Source organism: Xylocopa sonorina, chromosome 3 (assembly GCF_050948175.1).
Source record: "Xylocopa sonorina isolate GNS202 chromosome 3, iyXylSono1_principal, whole genome shotgun sequence".
NCBI lineage: Eukaryota > Metazoa > Arthropoda > Insecta > Hymenoptera > Apidae > Xylocopa > Xylocopa sonorina.
Window position 1 is genome coordinate 12,684,962 of NC_135195.1, and position 27,968 is coordinate 12,712,929.

At 47.6% G+C, this 27,968-nt stretch overlaps 1 protein-coding gene across 7 annotated transcripts in view; it reads right to left on the reverse strand.

The window, feature by feature from the left end:
- Positions 1-27,968, reverse strand: part of Kug (FAT atypical cadherin kugelei) — a 484,763-nt gene that overhangs the window by 52,201 nt on the left and 404,594 nt on the right. For all 7 annotated transcript variants that reach the window (XM_076910965.1, XM_076910968.1, XM_076910967.1 and 4 more), the window contains exons 4-5: positions 1,625-1,731; positions 1,079-1,283 (exon numbers count right to left, since the gene is read on the reverse strand). In XM_076910965.1, coding sequence (XP_076767080.1) covers positions 1,079-1,283; positions 1,625-1,731 — 312 coding nt within the window. The remainder of the gene's footprint in view (positions 1-1,078; positions 1,284-1,624; positions 1,732-27,968) is intronic.

A 27,968-nucleotide genomic window follows, 5' to 3' on the forward strand; every position in this document is an offset into this window, starting at 1 on the left:
TTTTATCAATACGTCGCGGTAGCTTTCATTAATATTCAGACGATGCGATTTAACGCTTTCGGCCCCGATGTTGCAGGATCTCCCTCCCCTAATTAAAGGCCGCGAATGCCTGAGATGAAAAGTCAGCCGGGAAATTATCGCGGGTGCACGTGCGCCAATTTGAACGCGCCTCGGCTCGGCTCCGTGTAATACCCCAATAAACAAGATTTATTCGGCCTGCTCCTGATATTTCCATACCCTTTAACGGTAAATTGACGATTAGACGAAAGATTCGGCTTAATGAAGACAGCGATAACCGAGGCCACTTGCCACGGGGCCTCGCCTCGCCTCGCCCGAATTAAAACTCCAATTTCACTCCCCCGCGGCTCATTTGAAAGTCTGATTTAATCGGCCGCTCGATCGCCAAGATTATTCGGAGGAGTGGGGCTCGAATCGAATTTGTATCGCAAATTGTCCGGCATTAAAATTGATTCTAGCTCCCGTCCGGCTCGCGCGCGTGCCTATTTACGCCCCACCCCTTTGTACATTCTTGCACCGTCTCAAACGATCGACTACGTAATATAACCGCCCGCCGGTAATCGCTTTTTTCCCCTCGACGTAACGAGTTTCTGACTTTTCATCGTTTCATAATTCCACGCCCGTTCCGGCAGAAACGATGAATAATGAATCGCGGCGGCTCGATCGTGGCGAATTTGCATGCGTTACCGCGTAAGGCGAAAACAATGGCCACCGCGGGTCTTCCGCCGCCGTCGGAACCGAGTCACTTTCGCGGGAAACGTGTTCACGATCGAACGACCGCGCGAACGTCGTTAATAAACGATTGACGATGAATCATTGACAGAAAACAGTCGCAAATGCTAAATTAAACATGAGATGTTACGAATAAAATTAGCAAACTATTGAAATTTCGATCTGTCAGAACGAGCGCGACTAATTTTCGCGCGCCAGGCATTGAAATCTCCATCTCGCGGCGTCGAATTGATCTGATTACGCTCAGCTCGCGGCAAGTATTTCGATCTACTTCGATTCCTTGGCACGATATCGACCCCATTTCGCGACTTGACCATGTGGAACTTACCGGTGGTGGAGTTGATGAGAAAATAACCCTCTGGATTGCCGCTGGTGATGGAAAAGGTGAACTGCTGTGGCGAGACGTCGCGATCGAACGCTCGTATCTGCAGAACGTTCACGCCGGCTGGCGAGTTTTCTGGGACCGACGGATAGTAGACGGGGACCTCGGTCAACGGGGTGTTGTCGTTCTCGTCCAGCACCTCCACGTACACCTGCACGGAACCCGGCTGTGAATTATTTACGAGACGTGGAAACGTTCCCATCGTTGCTGCTACTAAGCGAAAAAATTGAAAAAAATTGCCGCACGGCTGCAAAATTGGAAACAGTTGGCCGAGTTTCCCTCAGCGGAGCAGAGACAGAGAGAGAGAGAGCTCCTAGGTCCGCGAGGCAAGACCCTGTTCGCTATTCGCGGAACGTAGGATCTGTTCGAGTTACTCTCGGAGCTCTGCTTCATGCTCGTCACGATATTCGAGGAATAAAAAAAAAATTTAAGTAAATTCCACTAATTTTCCTGGATGTGTATATCTGGATGCGACACAAGTTCCGTACGAACCTGCAAACTCGAACTGAGAGGCACCACGCCGTGGTCCTGCGCGTACACCGTCAGCCAATATCCTCTCTTGGACTCCACGTCGAGCACAGCCTTGGTCCTGATGTTTCCTGAAACGTGAAAACGAATCGTGAAAATAAATATATTTCTGAATATAAAGTCACGAATGTAAGAAGATCGCGTCGATTTTAAATGAGAATCTTTAGAAGAGAAGCAAATAGTTCCTGATTCGTCCTTTTCGACGAATGACGCGCAAGCGTGATACATGAAAATCGTCGCATTATCGCTGACCCTTTTCACGGTACCGCTAGAGCCGTGAAAATACGTGAACCGGATGAGAACGAGTGCTAATAGAAAAGAAGCATAAAAAAGGAGGCGAAAATGAGGGAGAAGGGGGAGCCGTATCGCAGGAACGAGTAAGACGGAGGTGGCGTAACTGCCTCGCGAGATAGCTGGCAACAAGGACCGATATGAAATGACGTGCACGTACATGGCGACTTGCCAGTGGAAGGCAACGTCGGATAGCGCAAAAATTGGACCGCATTCCTCGTGTTAACACGTCGCGGCGCGCTGTTCCGCGTGTCTTCGTTCGTTTTTGCGAGATTCCGCAGCCTACGGTGCCCGGTTTTTGCCCCGATGTAACGTGCACGCCGTCAATGGATCGGCCGGTGGGTTTATTGCTGTATTAATGTAAAAGATAACGCGGCCGATACCCGGCGAGGATGGATAAAGAGGAAGCGATGGGAAGAACGTGGCGGGGTCTTCGATTAATTAGCAGTCCGCGATGTTACGTACGGGAGCCCCCAGATGTAGATCGTAATCAAGATTACCCCCGATTTGTTCTGTCAGTAATTGCATCTTTGGATTTCGCTGCAGCGTCTTCATTAATCCCGATCTTTCGCGTGCTCGATCGTTGTACCCGTACGCGCGCACGCGTACAGTCCCGAGCAGAAGTCCAAGCGATTCCGTTTAAAGTACAATGCTGGTTTTTAAGAACGAGCAAAAATTTCAAGCACCTCGCGGAGAGTGAGGCAATAATTTCACATTATCTGGAATATTTCTGATACCTTCGCTGAGAATACCGGGGACGCTGGTTCCTCTGGACAGATAAAATCCGTAAGGGATGTACGCGCGAACTTTTGCGGCTGACCGTATCGACGCGCTGATATTGGTGTAATATCGAGCTCGTAATTTCGCGATACCGATTAATTATCGGTGCCGGGGCGAAATTCAGCCCAGCGGGAACCCGATGCGCGCGTTGGTTATTTATAATCTCGTTTCGGTGAAATTCACGGCTGCGGAATCGCGATGCACTCTTGGCCACTCTTGGTTTTTTCACCGTCCGGTTAGCAAAGAAGTAGCCGTGGCACGCGAGCAGAGGACCGTGCGACGGCTAAGATAGCGGCCGATTTATTCACCCGCGTAATCTGCCGCGCTTAAAGAACGGAAAAGTTTCAGCTGCCCCGCGGAAACTTGTACTTCGAGGTCGTGGAATGCTGATTTGCATTAAATAAGCCGGAGCGGAGAACGCGTTTCACGTACCGATGCGCAACGGACTCCTCTCTTTTTTCCTCGCAGACTGTCCCGGGTTTTTGACCTTCCCGACGATGACGTTGCAGGAACGTACTCGCGGCATAAAAAGTCAATTAATTATCGAAGATTGATCGGGAGGAGAGATTCCATACGCAAGAAGCCCTTCCTCATCGACGCGTAGCCGCGGAGCACGCGTAACACGTGTTTTCGTCGCTCGTTCAACCGTGAACGGGGTTCGAGGCGCAGACACGTGCTGCGTTTAATAGCAGCCCGTGGCAGGGGAGAATATATTAAATTCGCTACCGTGAACGGCAACTTGTACGAGGGATTTACGTCGCCGTGTAACGACAGAGAGAGAAAGAGAGAGAGTGGAGGGAAGGGAACACGGGCGACTGCGAGAGATACGAGTGCGCACCCCTTGAAACGAAGCGCGAGGCGCTTTTCACGCCCCAGTTTCTCGCCTAAACAACATTACGGACTTAATTTCTTTCGGGATTGTAGCGGACGAAGAAGCGTTTTCCCGCGACGAGGAACTCTGTTTTTCCATGTCAAGAGACACGTCCCGCGGAACTTTTCAGACGGGGTACAGGTCAAGCGCAAACGAGACAGGAAATGGGAACCAGCGGGAGGGTGGCGAACGGAAAAAGTTGAAGGCGGAAGGAGCTTCTTTGCGACGTAAATTAAATTCACTTTAATGTAATAGAAACGCATGGCATTATCACTGGGAGCTGTGGAATTGGTATGAAATCGTTGTTTGCTGTGACGTACGCATTTTACTTACGAGAAACAGAAATTTTTATTACACAATAGTTGGTATCGATCGATAATTTCTTCTTTATTTGTTCTAATACTTCGATTCCCTTTCAGGTGTTGCGGCCAACGACGCGAGTACCCATTGGACATCACGATCAGCTATTAAATCAACTTTGCAACTCTACAGGCGTCCACGTAATTACAACATCAACTTTGTTACATCGTTTCCCACCTGGCATCCCACGATTGCCAACGAATATACCGACGCGTTTCAACCGCTGCGAATCGGTAACTTTCGAATAATCAATGTTGGATCGAGTTTCCCTCGTCTGAAGTTTCGTGCGCTCGTCTAGGACGTGCAAGTTTCGAAGTTACTCGTCCCCGTGCTGGTCCACGTCTGTCCACGCAACATCGACCATCCTAATCGTTATTAGCGATTACTGGTATGAGGATTCGTAACGGTTAAACTGGTCGCGCGCTTTATTAAGCGACGACATCTGGATGGGTTCGAGGGAAAATCGAGGTCGGTCGTTATTACTTGGATCGAGAGTCTGACGTTTCGGGGGATGGAATGCCTCGACTCGAAGAATGGAGGATTGGAGTTCCAATTTTTATTTAGAAAATCGAGTGTGCCGTCTTTCGAAATATCGGGAACTTTTATCTTTCCGCTGGTCTTATCTTTCTCCGCAATTTTTCGAAGACGCGTTCCTACGTTCTGAGACAAGAATAACCGCGATAAAGGAAAGTGAGTTTAGAGAAATTTATAGCCCAGTAGATGGTACGACGGGAACAAGTATTTTGTAGACTCTTTTGCAATTTCTCGCAGAATGTACAATAACGTTTCATTATCTCGGATAGCGAAATTGTCATCTATACTAGCCTATAAATAACAGTTTAATCGGTTGACGCGTTCAGCCGGCAAATGACAGATCCGCGAGCCCGAATCTCGATCAGCAATTCAATTTGCGAGCAATAAACAATAAATCACCTCGGTCAGGCGAATTAACCTCTTCAAAGTTTCCAAGTGATGCAAACAATCGCCTGTTTAGGAAGTTTAATAGCGATCGAAATTCTATCCGATTAATACGTCGATACCAATCAGGCGTTTACTGTGATAGAGAAAATGACGCGATTCTATGACTAGATTTCGCAGTCCCATTAACTCCAACAAATGGAGACGTTACACAAATGGATCTCACGGGTAATCTCGCCCTTTGTATTAAATCGACGAAACGCTGACGAAATCACTTTTCCAATATTCAATCAACACATTCCTGAAACACGATGCACGCGTCGAACAGATCGGTCCGCGAGTCTCGATTTCTTCAGCGGCTGACTAATGTCCGCTGCACGCTCGAACGCGTGGCCATTATGTCGGGAGGGAATATCGCCCCATTCGTTTCGGACAATTTAATCACGCGACGCGTTTCTAACGAGCCGCTGCGCGAATTCGACGAGCGTGTCGTGAAGCATTCGCGACGCGGGTCCAGCACAATCGAGAGGGTTATGCGTGTCCGCGGCAGAATCGAAGCACGGACCCAGGCTACTCGCGGACACGACAGAACCGGAGATCGACCGTGAAGCGTGGCAAATATTTAATAAGTCCGCTGACCGTGCTGTGCATCGATAACTTCTTCGAGGGTATTATGGTTGATTGGTCCACGAGAAGAAACGACTTGCTCCGGAACGGGCCTTGATATTTCGGATGATTGGTACTTTGTTTCGATCTTTTGTGATATCTGGATTGTGAAAGTTCGATAAGTCGACGGCACGGGGGGGAGCAGGTATTCTCGAATGGCTTCTGAAGTGAACTTTCCGTTATGCATAACAAGTTCTCTTCGGAAGGCACGTGTCGAAGGTACGTAATAGAATTTTTCAATAAGAAAAAGCTCGAAACATTATAATTTCACGCGTGTTGCGACGACGAAAAACTGGAGCGGCGTAAAACTTGGATGGATACTTTGGAGGAGGAATATTGAACTACATCGCCACGAAGGCGAGTAGTTCCTTGGTAACAGGCGGGTTTAGGGTTAACAAGGTTTGTTAAAGCCGCCAGTGTTATCGTCTAATACTTAACTGGTAATGTGCACTCTTGGCCGAAGTAACGGAGAACTTTTACAACTTCGCGAAACGCGAATACGCTTCGCTAGCGGATACCACCCGAAGGAAAGTCATTGGGAAATCGAATAAACGCCGCGAGTGAAAAACTTCGTGGCTGTGGTGCTCGATCGTTGCGTTTCCCTTTCAATCCTCCAATTCGTCGAACATGTAACTAAAAGGTACCTTCGTTTGAAAGAGAAAAAATTAATGCATCGTTGGTGCAACAATGATCGTACGTCGATGTGATCAAGGATTGAATGAGATTACGAGGACTCGAAGGATTTTAGGAAGTTAAGACCTCGTTCCGCTCGAGTTAAGACAAACGAAGGACGAACGAGAATGGTAAAGATCTCTCTCGGTCCAACCTATCCCATTTCATAAACGGCTGATGCCATTCGGTAGTGCCCAGGATCTGTGAGAGCTCCACGGAAGAGTTACAGAATTCGTTTTCGCGGGGCTTTGAGCTTTTGTCCGAGTAACGATTCCTCTACTCAGCAGAAGCGCGCAGAGGACCGATTGATGAGCTTTCGAACGGAAAACGCGCAATCTTCAATCTTATAGCCGAGCAGGCCACCCCCTTCGCGCCTCTGATCGTCGGCTCGGTCCGTTGAATCGGCTTCTCTCCTTCTTCTCATTCTTTTATTAAATTCCCTCTCTCTGTGTGTGTGTATGTGTGAGGGGCGTCTTCATCTGCCTCATTTTCCTTCTATGACATTTTTCTCGATTCTCGAGCAAACGCGAGAGGAAATTGTAGCCGATCGTTAACCCAGATTCGAGCAGCGACATTTTGGACGTTTCCACGCCGCCAATGATTCGCGAACGTTCGCGTAAATTATAGAACGAACGTATAGGAAGCGTTACGCGAAATCAGAGGATCGCAGCGCGACCTTTTCTCCGCCGTTTCATTCGCGTTTCTTCTCTCTGAATAGAAACAAAAAAAGAGGAAAAAGGAAACAGAAGGGGATGCATCCCGCGCGCGAGGGTGCTCGTTTAAAAGACACTCTGCTTAATAGCCTGGAAACACCTTTCGGTCGTTTCTAAGAAGCGGCATCCCGAATGCAAGCTCATTTGCGCGGCGGAAGCGACGGCTGGTGAAAGCCTCTTACGCACGATAAGGCGATTGGTTTCCCGCGCGGTGGCCGCATTGATTAAATAATACAATGAGGAAAATTAAGCGCGAGGAAGTTTCATCAAGGTGGCTGGGGAATAGCAGCGAAAGGTAGCTCGAAAAGGGAGTAGATATATAAAAGGGAAGTAAAGCGGTCCAGGCCAATGAGAAGAAGAGCGTTACTACTCTGATAGGAAAGTTTCAAGAACTTCTATTTAAAGGGAACGTCAACCGTTCCTTCTTATCGAAACCCCTGTTACTACTCATGATTTTATTTTCTGCAAATTTTGGTTGAACTAGTTAACCAACTTCTTTAAAAAGCGTAAGAAATTTGGTTATTACGCTGACGCTATGCATACACATGCATCGAGAATACGAGCATTGACCATTTACAATGGTAATTCAGGACAGGATGTCAACTGGAACTCGCTTAATTCGCGAAATCCCCTCAAAATGTACCAGAAAATTTCTTGCCCGAGCCAATAAAACGGTTTAACGACCTCTGCTCGATTGTTCCCGTGATGCATTTCCACAAGCGGCACCACACTGAATAAGGCGGACGTTATCGAGCATTCTGCGCATGTTTGGAATACGTTACACCACGGTACGTAATGACGTACGTGCGTAATTCCCGTTCGCGCGCGTACTCGTTACATCTCGCGGACGATGGTAGCGTCCAAGACGGGCTGGATGGCCAATGGAACGGTACGAAAAGTGGCCTCGTTCGCCCGCCGCGATTCTGGAAGGAGTTCACGGTTATGGCCCGTGAAGGAACTCGCGGGAACGTTTTTTGCTTTGAAGGATGGCGCTGATTTACGGAACACCGTGGACTATTGCGCGGAAATTCTGCGGTAATTTTGGCAAATGCATGTTTAAGGGTGGAATGGGAGAAGGAAACGTTGACGGTGCAGTGGTAATAATAATAATTACGTTTTAATAATAATAATAATTACGTGGGTGCATTAAAAGAGCAATGGGTGCAAAATCTTCTTATATCACTCTCTTAAAATTTCCTGAAATCATCGAGCACAAAATTTTCACAACCAATTACAAGCGAAGCTTGTCTCTGATTGTTAGCGAGTGACTGAGCAACAGAAAAAGCGTGCATGTCTGGCGTGACTAGAAGTCGGATAGTTGACAGTCTGACAGGGGTGGTTCGCAGAGAAAAGAGCGCGGGGTGGTGAATCGTTTCGCGGCTAAAAGCTTCGATGCAGGGGTGGTCGGATTCTTCGACGTGTCGCGGATTTAAATCGCCGCTAGCAAATTGTCGCGAGTACCGATCGGATGGGCGCGTTTCCACGAGAAAGCTTTTAACGATTAAAACGGCAACCCGGCAAAAGCCGCCCACGAGTCGCGCTATTACGTTTATGGACCCGTTGTAAACACGTCGCGGCTATCCGTGCTCAGATTTCATTTTTGCGGAATTCGAGTCTGCCGCGTTATGCGAATGGAATCGTTTTGCGTCCAGTTTAACGCGGTTGCGGATTCAGTTCGTTTTATCTGACCGCTTCTCTTCGTTCTGACCTTCGCGTTAATCATTAATGGAACCGTGAAACGATAGCGAACCACACGAGAGGTGAATTCTTTCGAGGCAACGTGGGTTGAAATGAAAACGCTGTTGCGTTATTTAGATGAAAAGAAGAAGATATCTATCGACGCATCATCCCTTCTTTACGAATCGATCTCGCCGTGAGAGGATTCTCGTTTCTCTCGTTTCTAGTTACGTACACGTTATATTGTAAGAACACGTAAGATTATACTATATTATTATTAACTCGAATTAATCATGTCGAGATTCAGATTAGCGATGAAACGTAATACCTCGATCTCCTTCTGTTTCCGCGCGGATACTCTTCGAGAGATGATCGATGCTGAAATTAATGCTAAAATTATTCCCTCGATGCTTCCGCGGATCACTTTAACGTCGTTCCTATCTTTAACTACTCGAAACTACCTGCACGCATTCCCGTTTCTCTCCGGTATTAGTTTTTTCCTCCTCCAGGTGAACGGGGTTTAACGACCCTGTCGAGTACGCGCATTCTTGAGAATATAATCAATGCCTGGGCTCCCTTTCAGAATTTCTGGAATAGTGGGACTCTTTCAGCGATCACCGGCCCTCTCGAATATCTTATGAATCGTGAAATTCCCGCGTCAGCAATTTCCTTCCTTTTATGCCGGAATTATAGAAGAAATAGACGAGACTACGGGGCACAGGCAAGAAAAAAGAAAAAAGGAGGAAAAGGAAAATAGAAGAAATAAAAGTCCATTGTTGTGCGGCGCAAACGTCTTTGTCTACGTCTGTTCCGCGGAGCAGTCGTGGGGGACTGTTTTCGCGAAAGTTTTAATTTAACGAGCTCGTACACGTGCATCTGTACCCGTCGTGACCATTAATTTCACCGACCGTGTACGTCGACTCATTATATCCTCCTTTTCGTCGCGGTCTATTATAGTTGCGCGCAGAATACGAAGCGAGCAATCTGCCAAGCCTCGTGGTCCTCGAATATTATCGAACTTCCATCGAATAATCGTACCGAAGAAGATGTAAAATCGCGAACTTTTGGAGAACGTGTAGCAAAACATGCTTTCCTCGCGGAACTAATCTCCCGTCTGTCGATCGATTTGAAGGGATCGAGACTGGCGCCAAAGGCCATTCGTACCGCGCTTCCGTTTCGAGTGGTATCATCATTTTACGAGCGGGAAGACAGCGGCGGTGGCCTAAGCCGGACGACACGAAACGAATTAAACAAAGTGAAATTAACAGCCGGCGGAATAAGGTCTGCTATCTCATCGGAAGTACGTTCGACCTCTCTTCGTTAAATCTAAATTACTCGGTGCCATTAGAAGCCGACCGTGGAGAGAGAGAGCCATGATTCTCATAAAAATCGTTCGTTTCCGTTTCCCCCTTTAATTGGATCGTGCGAACACGCTGAAATTGCTGAAATATAAATTATCGCCGGCACTCGTCGCTATTTATTCGTACGTTTATAACTGAGAGCACGAGGAAATTTATTAATCGTTAAAATATTTGTACTCGTTAAACGGATATTTAATATATCCGTTATTATATCCGTGTGTCTCGTTCGAAGAGATTTCACGTGAGAAAACGATCGAAACGGAATCATACGCTAAATTGCAAGAGCGTCACCGACTTTCGTTGAAACTCGTGTAACGAACCAGGGTTCGTCGATCGACATAAAACGGAGGGTGCCTGGCGAACACTATTTCCAGGACCATTTGGAAGCCCGAAGAGCTTCCAAAGTAACGAAGGGAAAACAAGCACCGAGCTATGAAAATAACTATCAGAATCACTCCGAAGGACGTCGTTATTCCCCTTTAATACGAGAAAGCTTTTCTGTCGACGACGTACAAAGTCGGTTACCAGGAATTATGTCGTCTATAGGGTGCCACGAGAACCGCCTTCGTCGTGTATCTCCCAACCCCCTTTGTTCTTTCCACGCTCTGAATCCAATATCTCTGGCTCCTCGCGTTCCATCGACCATTTCTCATCGCAACCCCTATCGCGCATGCCACACGGACAGACGTACGTATGATTAGGCGATCGGATCTCGACTGAAAACGAATATAAATAATGCAGCAACATTTCTTAGCTGACAACTCTGGCTTTTTTCTTCGCGCAAAGAAGCTTCCCGTCAGAGATTGAAGTTATCTAGATTAACGTAAACTCTCAACTAATGAATGCTCGGATATAATCGAACGATCCGTGCTACGATGTTTTCAACGATAATGCAGTTTTCCGCGCGACGCGCCTCACGGTTGTTTTATCACGGTTGTTTTGTATTTGTACGAGATAGAAATTCGCCGAGTCACGGCAGGTTTTAAATTCAACCAAAATAGATCGTGCAATAAAACACCGTATCAAACGATTCTTTTGCTCGTATTGTCAGTGCTCCGACGATAACACCGATAAATCGATGGCCATCCATACGTTATATCCAGCCGTCGTTCCAGCGAGAAGATAAATGGAAGAACTCGATGGAAAGTGTAGCCGGTTCGCGCGAACGAATCAGGATTGATCGAGTTTCACTCGTGGAAACGCGTTCGGGAAATAAAGCGGCCCGGGGCTGATCAATCCTTTCGTACAAGAGGCGTCGGGTGTAATTGAGGCGGCGCGGATACTTACGAGGAGAAATAAGGGTGCCGATAACAGTCGGCCAAAGAAGTGTGCCACGTGACAGCGAGGAAATAGTTTGATCGCGAGACGAACAGGGTGTTTCTTGTCTGTTAACAGCCCCCCAGGCGAACGATCGTGCTTGGGTGACGACGCTGTTCGCCAAACCACGATTACGAGTCTTCCGCTGCTTTTTACTCGTCCGTAAACATTTTTGCAGCTCACGACAACGAACTTTCCTATATGCTTTTTTAATTTTTACGATCATTTCACGCACGATGTGGCTGGAATTCGGATTGTTATAGATATCTGAAATTTCATTGTTAAACTCTCTTTGAACAGTCAGGTGGATTCGGAATGTCCAGTGGAATTCTGATTGATAAATGCGATTCGAAACGGTGCGACAGATTTGAAAGTTTCCCTGGTACGATCCTCAATACCCATCTGTATCATTGGCCCATTTATATTGACCGACTTCGAGATCGTCCACGCGGTTTATTCGTTCGGGGAGATACAGCGAGCAACAAGCGTTCCTGTAAAAAGAAAATTCCACGGTAATCCTGTCGGAATCCTTCGAGATACAGTGCAGCTCTGTTTAATCCCCGACGCAGCGTGTAGCATTTCCAAGAAACAAATTACGGAAGAATTTCCATTTACTCCGTAATCCGCTGGAGGTACTCGTTACGGTTGAGCGAAACGGATGAAGCTGTTGCCATTGAAAAGTTTCGCGGCCCGAAAAAATTAACTATACATCTTGGAGGCATGGCAGATGACAACCATCGCTTGTATTAAAACAAAGAGCAGGTTGTAGAAGAGAAGGAACGTTCTACTTTTCTCATAGAAACACTTTGATGACACGTGCACAGAAACATATTACGGAAGCGTCGAAAGGGAGGAAGAAATTAAATCGCGCAAGAGTAACGGAAATATCAAGAGCAAATCTTAAGAAGGCAGCAACTTACGTACTTTACTAGCTAAACACGGTGCTTTTAAACATCAGCCAATTCCTCGAGCGCTCTTCAAATACATATACCTTTGAGAACGAAAAATACCAGGCACTTCCAGTTAATCTATACCACAAAATGGTACAAGACCGACGAATATAAAAAGAAAAATCTGTTTTAGAGAAACATTTACTCCCCCGATGAAACACTTAATATGGAAGCAATTTTAAGAGCTCGGCTCTCAAAGTCAAATAGGCGATATAACGAGTAGTCGCGGAGGAGATCTGAAAGCGAGTGGATCGAACGCTCCTCCACTCTCGACTCGGCCGTTTACGATCCAACGACGCGTTCCTCGTCACGCGTTAACCGCCAGTAAGACATCGACGGATGTTCGACGTTCCCTTGAACATCGCGTGCATGCACACCGTGCTGGATTCCAGGTCGCGGGACTCGCTGGTGGACACTAGAGGGCATGCGGAGCTTCCGAGAAACGTGTACCTCGCGTGTGATTGATAGCGCGCGTCCGACGTGACACATGCTACACGTACCGGCACCTTTCGCGGCCCTCTCTCTCTCTCTCTCCCTTATTCCCTCGTCCCGCCGTTTCCCTCGTTAAAAGCGTAATTTTGCTGAACACGACCAATTGTCTCGAGAGGCCCCTGAAGGGAGTCAAAAGGGCCGAGAGACGAGGAAGCGGCGGCCGCGACACGGCACCGCGCGCGAGATCTCATCGCGACAACCTGGCCTGGACTGGTTCCGCTGTGGAAACTTATGTAATTGTACGGGGAAACGGAGTGCTCGTGCTCCACCGCGAATCTCTCGAAGCGGCTCCTCGGCTGTTTTCAAGATCAAGAACGTAGCCGATTTCGTTGACAACGTACAGTGCTGGACAAAAGTCTTGGACCACTGTCTCGATCGATCGTATCGTCTGTTCATTTCTCGTCGACGCTTTTAAAGGAAAGCGGAAAAGAACGCGAGAAATCTTTCAGAGTAACAGGTTAAGAGATCGATTCGTTTTTCAGAAAGGTTACATTGACCCAACGAGAGGTTGGATGAAAAACACGGTATCAAAAGGCGATAATTCCGCTACCCCATCCGCATTCCAGGATGATCGATTTTCCCATTGGCGGTGGTACGAGAAAGAAGGGAAAAAGGCGGACGCAAATACAGCCATTAACGAGCTGGGAGTAGAACGACAGGAGAGGAGATACAGAGACGAGGTCGCTGGAAAATCGAACAGTCTGCCTTCCAATTTTCCAGCCGTTCACGCCCGTCGACTGACCGTGTCGTTCGTTTTCCTCTTTCAAACGCGTCGTATCGTCGTAACGGAGACGAGACGACGAACGAGAGACAGATAGAGGGGGTGGCTTCAGCGTGGAAGAGCGCGGAAGGGTCGAGGGAAACTTTCAGAAATCGACGAAAACACGAAAGATTCGAGGATTAGGCAAAGAAGTCGTAGATCGAACAGAAAGTACGCGAAATGGAAATGCTATAACGTTAACGAAATGTCAAAGGGCTTCCCTTCTTATCTCTAGGTTCCAGTTTAGACAACGGACCCGCCTTAATTGAACTGTTCGCCAAGAAGAACCTTCGAACGAGGAGAATGAAAAAGACTCGAAAAAGTTGAAACGAAACTTGGAATAAATTGACTTTCCATGAGGCTGTTCATGAGGCGAACATTTCTGTCTGTCGTACCTCCATTGTGAGCTTTCGAGCACGCGTTACGAGTTCTATTCGTGCTTGACAGTCGATTTTAAAGACTTTACTGTCGCTTCGAACTGTCGTTCCTCTAAATTTTATTCAATGGTTCTGCGTCTTTTTTGATACATCTTTAGAACAATTCTATTTTGCGTGAAAGCAGTAGCCGTTCATTAATTTACTGGCTAGAAAGCATTTCAAAAAATAATACTAGGGTGTAACCATTCACTTCTGGCGAGTACGTTAAAGTAATTCCTCGACGAGCGTACAACTGAGAAGAAAATCAATTTAAAGAATTTTTACATTTCCCTCGACCGAAGTGGACGGAACGTTGAAGCGTTCTACGTGCTGGTTGCAAGGTTCGCTGCGGACGCGAACTTTATTTTTCCACGGGTGACCCGCTTGTTTGATTCGCTAATTAGGAGAAGTCGTATCGCTGGCTTCGACCCAATTAACCGGGGAAAAGTGTAACGGGAGCGAAAGGAAGGGGACGGGGGAAAAAAAAAAAGGAAAAGTGTAACGCGACTTCGTGGGTATTTTTCCGTTTCCTGGCTGCGTTCCGGTTTTGTGCCAACGCGTGGCCGCCTTTTAAACGGCTGGTTTTTTGCGCCTGTTAATTATCCGGAATTAATTCCGATTCGAGTGGTTCCGTTGGTCGACGTTTCAAGATCGCGGTCTGATTAGTGGCGAGTAATGATCGCTTGTAATTGCGCGCGCGGGGGGAATGTAAATTATTAATGTGGGAAAGCGGCGTTAATTGCTAACAGTTTGATAAGTACCGCGCGGAGCTGGAAAGTTGGTTAGCGAGACACGGGGGTGAGAAAAGGGTGTGGTTCGAGTGGCACTGTTCGCGACACTTCGAGCGCTGTATTGCTTTCAAAACGAGATCGATGTTACATGGATATTTGAGTATCTGTCTGTCTGATTATCTTGCCAATCTGCGCGAGGAGCCGGGCATCGAAACCGTGTTAAGAAAAAACCGGTCGCCGACTTTCAACCGAGGGACAAGCTATGACACGTTCGAGTCGTCGTTCTGAAAAAGTTCACGGAACAATGTCCGACGAGGCGGAAGAGATGGCACTTTCTTCTTTTCGCCGTATAATTCGCGAATGCTGGCCCCCCCGTTTACGACCGCGGGCATTCAGCCTGGGCGTCACGTATAAGGAGATGAAACATGAAAGGTGGTTAAGCTGACAGATGAAGAGGATCGTGTCCGGTTAAGAAGCTACTGTTCCGACCACTCCTATTTCTTGGGTGGCCGTTTAAAGTGGCTCGTACAACCTTTCAACGATGTATCGCCCTCTCCACAATCGAAGATTTGCACGCTCGAATCACGAACGATGGGAGAAGCTCACGGAACCTCTGCTGCACCCATCGAAACGCGAATCGCGGGGAATAAAAGAAAATGCGTTTGGGTTAGTGTGTGGATGCGGGCAACGTAAATTACAACATTGAAAACAGAGTGTTTGCCACGTTGTTTTATGAATTCTTCCTTTCTCTTCCTCTGGACCAACGGGGGATGATGACGTTGAGGGTTCGGTGTGTGGGTTGAAAAATGGATTGCGTCGAAAGAAGAGGTAAAATGTTTGTATGGCGAGTGTGCTGCTGAAATTCATTAAGTTTTAAAATTACTTTCTTATTAAATCTCTTCCACTCTCGACGTTACGGTGATCTTCAAAAACTCGTTTACCTAATTTTTCTCGAAACGACGAAAATATTACGTGGCAAGAATTAATTAACGCCAACGCCTATCGAAAGCGCTGGAAACTCTCCGAACAGGCAAATATAATGAAATAAATTGTTGGCAAATTCCCAAAACTTTGTTAAACAGCCGTCGCGCATCGGGGTTCCGCATACGGGCGCAGCCCTTTCACGTATCGCTAAACATCACAGCCGAGTGGTTTAAAATGTTCGGCAACTGTGGCGATGGATCGAGGCGGCAGAGAATGATACGTCGAATAGTTTAACCATTAATTAATTCGTGTCCACCGTGGAATTGAATGAGGGGACGATGTGTATGAAATTCAGCGTCAAAGCGTTCCTCCCAGCCACTCGGTGATTCTTGTATTCCGCGTGACCGCGTAATTTCCATTAGACGAGTTACGCGCCGGTTTAATGGACGATAGAACAGATCACGCGTATTCTAAACAGTTCGAACGTAATGGATTCATTCACAACGTAAATCATTAATACTATAATTTTTTCTTGCAATTATAAATAAGTATAAATTTTTGTTCGACCATCCATTCGTCTTTACTAGACTTTCAACCCTGTACGCGAGATCATTTTCAATTTTCGATTAACGTCAAGAAGCGAGTAGCGACCAGAAACTCGAGCAAGATAGCCCAAATGTTTCAACATATGGTAAATAAGGAGGGTTGAATCGAATTTCTTAGCTACTTCCGCGGATTTCGAGAGTCTCAAGGGAGATTTATCCTCGCGAATCAGTCGACGACCGCGCGATGACACGTCTTCCGGATTTGCGTGAAGAAAAAGAGTGCTCGAAGTCCTTTGTCCGTGGACGTTCGCTGGGATCGCTGAAACGATGTTTCCTTGGTCATCTTTTACCATAAAAGAGACGTATAGCACTTTTTCACCCCCTCGCGAAGATGAAAAAGTAAGAAGGGGAGAGAAAGTATTGATAAATGTTCAAACACGACTTCGAAGAGAAGATATTTCCTTTCGAAACTGTATTTAAAAATATCAGTGATAGTTTGAGTTTCCATCTTGGCACAACTCGATGAGTTTGAACAGTCGCGCCATGGATATCCACACGTGGACTGACCTCAATCCTCGATGGATCATGGAAACTGTATCTCGAACGGTACAAAAGGTGGAAATCGACGGGAACGGTTATTTCAGGAGAAGGGTAAGAAATTTTCCAAGCGACACACGCTTTCCCGCGACGGAATTCTTCTGAATGCGCAACATTTCCGCGAACTTCTCGGAAAACTACCTCGACGGCGAAGCCCGTCGAATGCAGCAGCACGCCAGCTACAAGCCCGTGCATTTCCGCGCGGTCGGAACTCGGCTGGAAATTTTTCACCGCCGCCAGAAACGAATCGATGACCGGTTCGCGGGTAGAAATGAAAACGCGCGACTTTTTAAGTCGCAGGAAACGAGCGCCCAGATGCAGAATGCGGCCTCCCGTCGCGACATTTCCGGTCTGCATCGACGGTTCCCAGGAAACGTGGGAATTTCAGTCGCGGATGAACTCGAAGAATCGGTGCCTCGAAACGAAGCGTCGTCGAGGAGACGCGGAAAAAAAGAGAGAAACACATCTTAGTTATTATTCGCAGCGTGACTGAGTTTTCGAAATTCGCGCAGATTATATTCATAGCTTCCACCCGTAGCTTCGGATATTGATACGCGACACTGCTTGCGATGCATTATGCATTATGCGGTATTCCCGTAGCAATTTACGTAGGAATTATCAAAACGCGAATCAGCGCGATATAGTGGCGCATCTGAGGTGCAATGAACCGTGAGTTCGCCGTGCGATCCGAGGATCGATAAAGGGAATAGTAGAGTAACAACTGGGATCTCGAGAGCTTCTTGATACAACCGATACGTACACCGTGGTTAGAGTGCGGCGATAAAGTTTGCATCACACCTGTATTATGTACGAAACTTTATTTTATCTCGGCAATAACGTCGAAAATTATAGTAACACGGTAGATTCAATTGGCCGCACGTGAAGATACAAACAGGTAACTCCGCGCTGTCCAATGTTCCTTACTGCTTCGCTATAATCCATCGTTTATTTTAAAGATAGGAAATTTACATTTCCAATCACGTGTCTCTTATCTGAGATACCCTCAAACACGTCGAAGTTGTGATGAATCGCGAGGAGGGGGTTAACCTTTGCGAGATATTATTCATACTACACAAACAGCCCGTCACTGTCATCTACTCTAGAACTTACGTTCGCGATGATTACACGGTATTCGGCGCAGCTATTCTGTCCGAACTACGTCAAACACGAAAACGGGACACTTCCAGATCTAACATATTGAAATCCAATTTTACACCTTCTTTAAACTAACCGAGACAAATGTAAAATTTGTTCAATCACAGGATGGCGAGGCATCGGATGAAATCGAAGACCGTCGCTACCCCCGATGTGATTCCGTAGCAGCCACCCCCAATTCGAAATGGATTTTCATTCGACGAGTTGACGATTCCTCCTGACGCGGAATACATACATCGACAGACGACGCGACAGGGTGGATGCTGTGGATGTACCACGCGAGCCAGGGTTCACGTGGCCGCGCGATATTGAATCCCTTTCAGATAAGAAAATCATATTTAGATAAGTACTTCAACGGGACGCCGCCGCGTGATCCCATCTTATCCCTTTCCCGGCTCGTGGCACGTGAAAAGAAATAGCCGGGAACCCGACGAGGGACGCGAGGAGAGAGATTTATTCGATACACCCCCACAGCCGCGAGAGCGATGTGTGGGGGTGCGCGTGCACGCGGAGCATCTGGCTGGTTCCTACGACGGTGTCAACGGCGTCAGAAGAATTCTAGTTCCTTTTTCCGTTTCCCGGGACCCGTGAAACACATTCTCTGACGTCGGTGACGCGCCACTCTGGTCGTACAGAGTCGTATGAATAAATTTCCACCCCCTTACCTCGTCGAGGTTCTTCTCTTTTCAGCTGCGCCAGTGCGTCTGACATTGATTGGCTTTCCTATTCTACTACTCTTTTCTCTGTTATTTTCTAATTTCTTTTACTTTCGGCTGTTCTAAGCGTCAGCTTTCGAAACGAGCACGGTGCAAATGAAATTCACCGTGGAGCCAACGGATACCACCAACGAGCGCGTATCAAAATGCAGTTTGCAACGACGTGTAACGAGATCCTCGGTTAGAAGTCGGCCAAGTCTAACAGATTTGTGACACGCTACGATAAAATTGAAAAACTTCGCTGGTATTGCTTCCCAGTGAATCATTAATCATACCGCGGCAAAGTAGCGGGCAGCGTGTTTATTTCACCAGCCTGGCTCCTCGTAGAATGCGTTCGCTGTTTTTCGTTTCGCGGCAACCTTGTCCAGTCTACGTGAAATTCACAGGCGAAAGCGTCGAACGGGTTGTTAATTGAACGGAAATTTAACGGCTGCAATAAAGTTCCGCCAGTGCGATTTCACCAAACCCCGGAGTATCTATCGACACGAAAGTTACAGGCGAGAGGGTGGAAGAGAGAAGAAGAAAAAGAATTAGGATCTAGATTCATTTTCAGCTTCTTGAGGCGCAGCTTCGCTCTGTGAATCAATAACCGCGAGATTACGGGGCCGCAACGAGAAAACTTTCCCCCGGCGGAACCTAAAATTGTAAATTTCACCGGCTTGAACGAGTTAGCCGGCAGTTTTTTCCATCCCCCGCCCGTGCCTCGCCCGCGCCCCTGTCCACCGCTAAAGAGTATTAAAGTTAACAGATTGTTACGAATCCGCCAACAGAATATCCAGCGTAACCGGAACGCGTCCACAGAAGGTTGGGACTGGAAGTTTCTTTAAATTCTAATTTATGAAATTGTAAGTTTGCGCTCGGGAAGCACTGGCAACTTTTTCTCCCCTTCGCGGCGTAAAATGTCGCGATCGTTACGTTCTATTAACGCAACGCCTACGGCTGAAACTTCTATCGCGACGTGCAATCCACTCGACTGGCACAATTCGCTTAATTTCTAATCAGAGAATAGAAATATCTATCGAACGATCTCTTACGCGATACGCAAATCCACCGATCCGCTGTGTTAATTAAATTCGCTGAAACAGAAGAACGAGACGAACAGAATCGCTCGTTCTCAAGGGCAATTTTCACCTATGAATATAAATAACTTGGTCCCTGAAACTTTGATCGTTCCAGCACCATTTAACGATACAATATTTGAAGTTCCTCGCGCGGCAATTAGTCCGCGGACGGGGAAGAAAGTGCGAGATGGTAGCTGAAAGTTTTTCCTTTCACAGGGGAGGATATCGAAGTGCCGGGCACGTGCAACTGACGGTGGCCGCGTACTAAAAATGAAATTACATCGTTGGCTTCGCGAGAGGGATAGGAAGGAGATCGGAGGAGTCGAAGGGTGTGCGGCAAAATAGAAAAGTTAGGTGGCCTGTCCTACGACTATGGCCGCGGATAAGGTGCGTCCCGGGTCAAGAACTCATTTCCAATTTAACGATCGAACGGCGGGGGAGGAACGGGCGCAGCGTTTCGAGCGAATCCTGTGACCGGGTTTCGTCGAAACTTTATTACCAGATTCTCGATAAAACGGCAGGAATTCGTGAACGATAGAGGAAGCTGTGCGTCGAGCTGATGCCTCGTCTTGACGACGGTCAAATGCCGGGCAACGTTTGTTAAAAGCCCGCAAGAGCGTCTCGGATGCGATCGATGCTAAAATTAGCCGTAGAGGGTGACATATTTAGAATTACCCGGACGAATCGCAGGTTATAAAAGGCTATTATAAAACGGTCCATAAAACGATAATGGGCTTTCGCGTTTTAGTGTGTATAAAGATTTCGATCTCGGTGGCCTTTTCGGGGATCGTCTAGTCTTAGAACGAGATTCGAGGTACACATCATAAATTTAGCGAATGGGAATGATAATAAAGTTCTGGATCGTAAACTCTTGCCGGACAATCGTGGGTTTTACGTTGACACGGTGACTGCGGCTTTAAGATCCTTCGGGTCATATTATTTGTTACTTTTCGACGTGGAAACGACCAACGCGGGACGTCTATTTACGATTCTTTGTAAGAGATCGAAATGGAATTTTCGGGAATATTTACACGATACTTCTCACAGCCGCGCTGACAAAATATCGTCTCTCAACATTCTCCATCTAACCCCAAAACGCGATAGATACGTCGATTCGATTTATCAATTCAGACACGTGCGAAGTAAACAAGCCACGTTTCGTCGGTTTCTTCCGGTTGGCCCGCGAGGAAATCGTTCCCATTCGATCGGCGAGATCGATCCGATGGTATTACGCGTGGCAACGCTAACAAAGGGAATTATTTCCGCAATTTCGTATCGCTCGACGAGAGGATCGATCATCCTGGGCTGCGGCCGTCTCCCCCAGCGTCGTAATTATTTCTTTCCACCCGATCTTTTCGCCCGTCCCGGCGGGAAACGCGCGCGTGCGCCCGCCGCACCGGCGAAAGCCGTTCGACTGATTTATCGCGCGAAATTGCACGGCTCCGTCCAAATTACAAACCGGAGCCGCGATTATCGCGCGCGGAATTTCCGGTTACGTAAGGAGCCAGAGACCTGGCGGGTTTCCCTCCGCTTGGATCTCCCACCTTCCGCTGCTACGCCGGTTACGTAACTCCGTCTCTATGAATCGATAACTAGGCGCGCCTTAACTCCTTCAGGTGTATGCGAACAGGAGGCCGCGAACTGTTTCTCGATGGACACTGTTCGTTTAACGGAACGATTTTGCTCGTAGATGAAAGCTAAAGAGTCTTTCAGGTCGTCTCAAAAGTTATAGTATTTAAAAATTGTGAATAGGAAAATTCACGAAGCCTACCACCCTTATGCGTGACACACGTTACGTGGCAAACGCGATATATTTGTCCAACGCTAATTACTAAACTCCTAAAAATTTCAACGCGACAATACGAGGCTGCAAACAAGATGTAAAAACAACGAGCGGATAGATGATCGCGAGAGGAACGAGTATTTCGTGGGATTTATCTCCAGGGGCAAAACAACCCCCGAGATTTTAACAGAGATACGCGATGTATAAAACAGACCTTACCACCGGCACTGTTTTATTCCGCGCATAACTTCGCGGCCTCGAAAAAGACTGGTTATGCGAATGCACCCGGCGAGCCAGCACCAGCAACGGTGGCGCAGGGGGGCCCAAGCGCGATCTCGACGATGATTAACGCGGTGCACCGTGGTTGTCGACTTAATTGCTCGTGAAACATTGGTCGCGCGACGAATAAACATCGACAGAGGGTAAACAAGAATATAAAATAACGGATGCGTCCCGGCTAATTGATTGAGAGACCGTGAGCCTCGCGTTTCATCCCCTCGCTGGTAATAAACACGCGCCACGGTCCCTTCGCTCGATCGTTCGACCGGCTCTGTCCACGCGCACCCCTTCCGTCACGCTCGGAACGCAAGAACAACCAAGTTTTATGAACGCGATCGCGCAAAACTGCTCTGTTTTCTGGCGATTTTACGGGCACATTCTCGTGCTGTAATTTTACAGTGGAAGAGACGTTTGTTTTTTAGCCTGCGTGAACAGCTATGTGTAATTTTGTTACATTATATTATTTTTAGTACCCAGAGAGGTGTCCCACTATTCTGACGTTTTATTTCGCGTAGCTGGGGAACAAACGCACGCTCGCGGAATATCCTTATCTTGACAGGAGACACGAGGCTGTAAGAATACCATTTGTACCAGCTACGGTAGCACGGAGAAGTTCATTTGTACACCGCAATCTGTCACGAACATGTACCAACGAATATATCTCATTTCGAGCACCGTTTCAAACTCCATTTCTCATACACCGTATAACGTATACCACCGCCTCGCGTCTACTTTGCCGGAATACTCGACCAAAATTCAGGGTCCTATCCAAACGTAATTTATTTACTCGGACGATTGCAACAGCGAGGCGGACCGAGGAGAATCGAAAGGGGACGAGGATATCCCCTCGCGATGGAGGATCGTTTTGAAAACAATGATCGCCTGGCGGTTGGCGGTGGACAATCTAACGGGCGGGTCGATATTGTCCCAGGACACGGAAACGCGTGCAAACGTACGCGTCGTCCATCAACACGAAATATTACCTCTAAAATCGACGTAATCCCGATAAGCCGCGTCCCCCGCGCGACTGTACCCACCCGGCCTGAACTCAATTTCCACTACGAGGAAATCCATTTTGTCGGTGAAAGATGGAACTTCCGAGGACGTCCGCCGCCGCGAACTTGGTACAATGCGAGACCGGAAGGGACGAACAGAGAGGAGGAGGGTGAGAAAGGGCGAAAAAAGAGGACGGTCTCTGGATGGGTCGATGCATCAGCCAATTTCTATCGCGAAGTCGCCATCTTCGCCGCGCTTCCGACTAATTGGAGCGCTGACAAAAGGTCCCGGAAGTGGTCTCTGCGGCTGATGACCGGGCGAGCGCGCAGTTGGCGGTCGCGTTATCTCGCGTTTTCGTTTATCCGGGATTACTTTTTCGTCGAGGAGGTTAGAGTGGGTGCTCGACGGGAGTAACGAGCTGAAACGGGGCAGATCCTCGGTCACGGGCTCGAGGAATAAGCTCTCTGTCGATCGGTGAGAAATAAGCTAGGAAATCGGTGAAATCGTGAAATAGAAAGATAAGACAGAGAGGACGAGGCGAGTGAAGGCGAAGGAGGCAGAGGGTTGAACAGTGTTCACGAGCGAGTTCTCATGCGGTACTTCCGTTATGGCGGAGACCATACGTATCCGATCTGTTGCTTTGTAGTTCCTTGGCCGTCTCTTAGCCGTACCGCGGCCCACAGTGATCCCATAAATCCACGGGATTTCTCGTAAGACATCAGAGAACATACTGTCGAGAAAGGAGGAAAAAGGAATCTTCTCCTCTCGTAGGACACGCGACGAAGAAAGCATCTTGCTAGGTACGACAAAAAATCGTGTTACGAGGACAGATACGTCATCGCGTTGTAATGCTGACTTGTCGAACCGCCACGTGCATATGTCTCACTTTGCGTGGGATTCTCCAATATGGAAAAGCGATGGAGGAGAGCATGGCTTTACCTTACGATACATTTCGTCTCTGATACAATTCCCTTGCACGCACTGCTACAAATTGCGAGACGTGGAAGTAGTATAGCCCCCTATGCGATCAGCCAGCGACTGTCGCGTACCAAAATGGCGCGTGCGCGATGACAAAAATTCCATTTACGTATCCTTCTGTCTACAATAATTAGTTTCTTCGTTATTCTTATTATCTTCCTCTCGTCTCTTCTGTGCAACACTGTAAATTTGATTGACGACGCAAGCGTTGAGATGAGATTAATAAATTCCCATAGACCAAAGGAAAAGGCGCTTCTATATTGTGCAACATTGGTAAGCTTCAGAGCTTGGCTTATGCAACATCGAGGCAGAGGATATTTTAAGGAAGGAAGAAAGGTCAAGAAAAGGGGAGGAAACTATCTAACAAACGGAACAAAGAGTACGTACGGGGGTGAGATAAAAGTAGCGCTGAGAGTAAATTGTTGAGAGAAAAGGAACGTGAAATAATAGGAAGAAGAGAAGCCGTGACTATCGCTCGAAAATCGTGGCCAATGCTCTTCAAAGGGTTTTCTTCCTTGAAAGCCGAAACTGAAAGGGATAATTATCGCTGCCAACTTTACTCTGGCAGGAGGATAGTCTCTGTTGAAAGTAACTAGCCAGATAACCATTAGATTACGAATACAGAGGCAATTTAGAGAGGAATATGTAACACTTTTACGTCCTTAATTAGAAATGCATTATTCAGGCACGTTAAGAGGTCAATCCAGTTTCGTTGTTTCACTACTTGGAAACGGGGCGAAATAAAGAGGGAGATTCGAGGTAGCAAATCTTATTCTTTCAGAGGGAACTAAGGACCCCTCGTTCCGGCCTGCAGCGGGAACGGGGTCGTAATTTAAAATGGCTTTAAGAAGAAATACGTTCGAGGATAGTTAAGACCCGGCTCCGTAAGCCGTGGCATCAGAAACGGGTTGCAGGGGAAAGGGAGATCGATCTGTCAATCCGCGTCGAAGATTCTACGGATAGTCGCACGCTTTTAGCTCGTCTGGAATCAATGAACCCTTAAAAAGAATTTGCTTCGAGCGACCGTCGGGGATAGAAGGGGAAGCACGAGAAACACGTACGAAATCAATGGGGCCGACTTAACCGTTTAAAGCTTGGCTGGTTTTTAGTTTTCTGCTGCAAGAGACGGTCCTCTTCATACGAGACTGTGTGAGTAAGCAAAGTATATTACTAACGAATCTGATTTTCTTCTTGCATCTCTTCGGTTCCCCTTTTCTTCCGTAGAAATAATTTTTTTCTGTTCCAAGTACTGTATTTTTATTCTATTCAGTGCATCGTTAACAGAAAACTAATTACGTTCTCCAAAATCCTTCAACGTTGACAACGAGATGTATCGTGGAGCAGATTTCTCGTGGCGTTAACTCGCGCAGCGCTGGTCCGATTCGATCGATCGAAAACTGCGGGAAGCAATCCGGGGTTATTTCGTAGTGGCGCGGCTTTTGATTATCGCGGAGGCCACGGGTTACGCGGCCACCGGAAGTGCGTAAATCACCCAAACTGGTCACTGCGGTCGAAAGCAAAAGCCAGCCACGAGTGACTGGACGCCATCGACCGGATACGTTCGATGCAAGATAGATCAGACGAAGTGTTACGCTATTAACCGTGCGACCTGCGTCCTACCAAGAATTTCAAATATACATCGCCGAATTTTTGGCAAATCGTACAACAGGGATTGCCATATAGAATTTCTGCGGTCGAGATTCGGCATGGCCACCAATAGACCCCGTGTGCGCTCGATTATGCGATACTGTCCACCATCTGCTGCACCCTACCCTCCTATATTACACGAGGGAGATTATGTCGGATTATGTTCGGCAGGTGGCAAGCTTGTGCGATGAGATTGAACCCGTGGAATGTCCTTGATTCCTAGAGCGCCGCAGTCCTCGGCTATGGGGCTGCGGAACGACCTTGCGACCGAGAGCCTGGGACAGACGGGTTCTTTTGAAGTACAAATATGTATAGGATCGTCGAAGACGCGGTCAGACTACACAGGGTAGCCGTGTTACGAGGCGTCCCGACGAGGAAATCGAGAGGGATACGAGGAAGTACGAAAACACGTATGTCGTACACGAAAGAAATTGCGAGTTATGTATTTTTACGATCGACTCTGACTTGCTTTATATCTGTGTCTTGTATAGAAAATGAGACGCGGCTACGATACAGTAAATTTATGTATTAGAAAAGAGAATTTGCGGGATGGATATTATTGATTCTGGCGAACGTTTATTGGTACAACAACTAACAACGCTACGCGGCACACACCTGCGAGCGAGCAATAAAGTAACAATTACTTCGCGCCCTCGCATTTGCTCGCACCTTCGGGCCCATAAACCGTGTGTGGTAACCAACGTGACAACCGGCTGAACAAAAGTCTTCCACCGTCCAGGCGCATCGTAAATTCTCCCGACAGTAGTAAAAAAGCGGATCGCATTCTACTCTGGCGGTCACTAAAAAATCCTCCAAGTTCTCGGGGCTGACGATGGGGATCGAAAACTCTTGGGAACGCACCCCTGAATAGAACCAGGGCCACGCCTTTTCCGTTCCAATCAGCGCTAGGGACAGGCTCAAATGTCATTTCTGTGGGCGCGCGCTGACCGTAACGATGATTTTAATTAGAGCGAATGAAAGATGTTCCGCCATCATCGTCTCCGCTGCGTCCATCTTGGAAGATCTTCTATGACACCGTACGTGAATACTAATCACCGTGAATGCATCTTTCTTCATTATCCGACATGAAAGAAGGGTGGCTAGCTCCTCTTTCTTCCCTTCTTTGATCTCGTTTTAATCCAGATGGCATTCTCGCCATCTTTCGACAGAAGAAATCGAACGGCTGCTGAACTACTGCAGTTCAATGGCGGCTCGTAACGCGACGCGGAGCAGAGATAGAGAGAGAGTGTAAATTCGGTAGCTGTGTTCGGCACCGCGGGTCAGGCCGATAAGGCAATTAAGCGGGAAACAATTGCAGAACCTCCGCTCTCGGCGGATTATACCAGCGCATTCCCAACGACCTCTAATGAACCGGGCGTGCATAAGTGTTTCTGCAGCGTGGCGGTCGAACACGCCCATATAAACGCGACCCAGGTGTTTTAGGCCCGAGAGAGAAACATTGACCAGGCAGTCGCTTCATGATTCATGCGCGCGCGATCGCGATCTATGAATAATCTCGCCCCGTTGCCGTTGTAATACCGCTGCTATACATCGCTGCTAGGATATTTACCGTGGAATCGAATATGAAGCCGCCATAGGGGACTACACCGCCTGCGAAACTCTTACCAAATATATTTGCACTGGTAGATCCGTATCGCTAACGTTAGTCTACCCGCGCGTCACTCGCAGTGGAACAAGACTGATATCCCGTATTTCCTCGGCCACTCGATAATGCCAGTTGCGGCCATACTGAATTCTAGGGGCAGGCAAAAACTAATTGAAAACCGTGGAAACGTAAACTACCGCCTCCAACGGTGGCGCCATATTAAATCGAGCCGCTCGAGGCGCCAATAAACCTCGCATGTGGAAACCTGGCTTAAAGAACGAAAGTGCAACAGCGGCCTCGCGCGTAGCACGCGATGCACCGGAGTTTATCGCCGCCCCGTCGTACAGAGAGGAGGTCGAGAGAGAACGGAGGCTTCTACTACTTACTCCGCGACGTTAATGGACGTAATGGCTTAACGCAACGAGGTCGCAGGGCGGGGAAAATTCTTGGGAATCTCTCCTATGCTGGATTCGCGATCGCCGCTCGCGGACGTTGCCCGTTACGTTTCACCTTTACAATTTCACGGTTCTATGGAAAATCGTGAGGGACGAGAGGAAGTGGTTCTCGTCCCTTTCGCAAGCTCGAGAGACGACGATGACCGCGAGGGACCGCTGACCTTTTTCACTGCCGGGCGCTGTTCAATTTCTTTCGACAGATCGGAAGATAAATCTTCGTACGCTTTCGACTTCTTTTGCTGTCTGAATCGCGTGAGAGTATTAGTTTTGAAAAATCAAACGAAGAGGTATACACTGTGCAGAAACTAATATGTTTGCCAAATGCTTTAATGGAGCATCTAATAGACACAATCGGGTAATTTTCAGCGATTGCAGAGGCTGCAAAAAGTACCGTTAATCTGTTCATTAAGCATGCATCGCAACTTGCAGGTGGACTTGGCAGTTTCATAAATCACGCGGTAACTTTAACGAAATCAACATTATTCACCGCGCAACGTGTTCAGCGGTGAGCGAAGAAGAGAGGCTTGGTATTCGCGTTATCGAGTAACCTTTTAGATTTGCATCGCTTCCCTCCGCATAAATTATAAAACG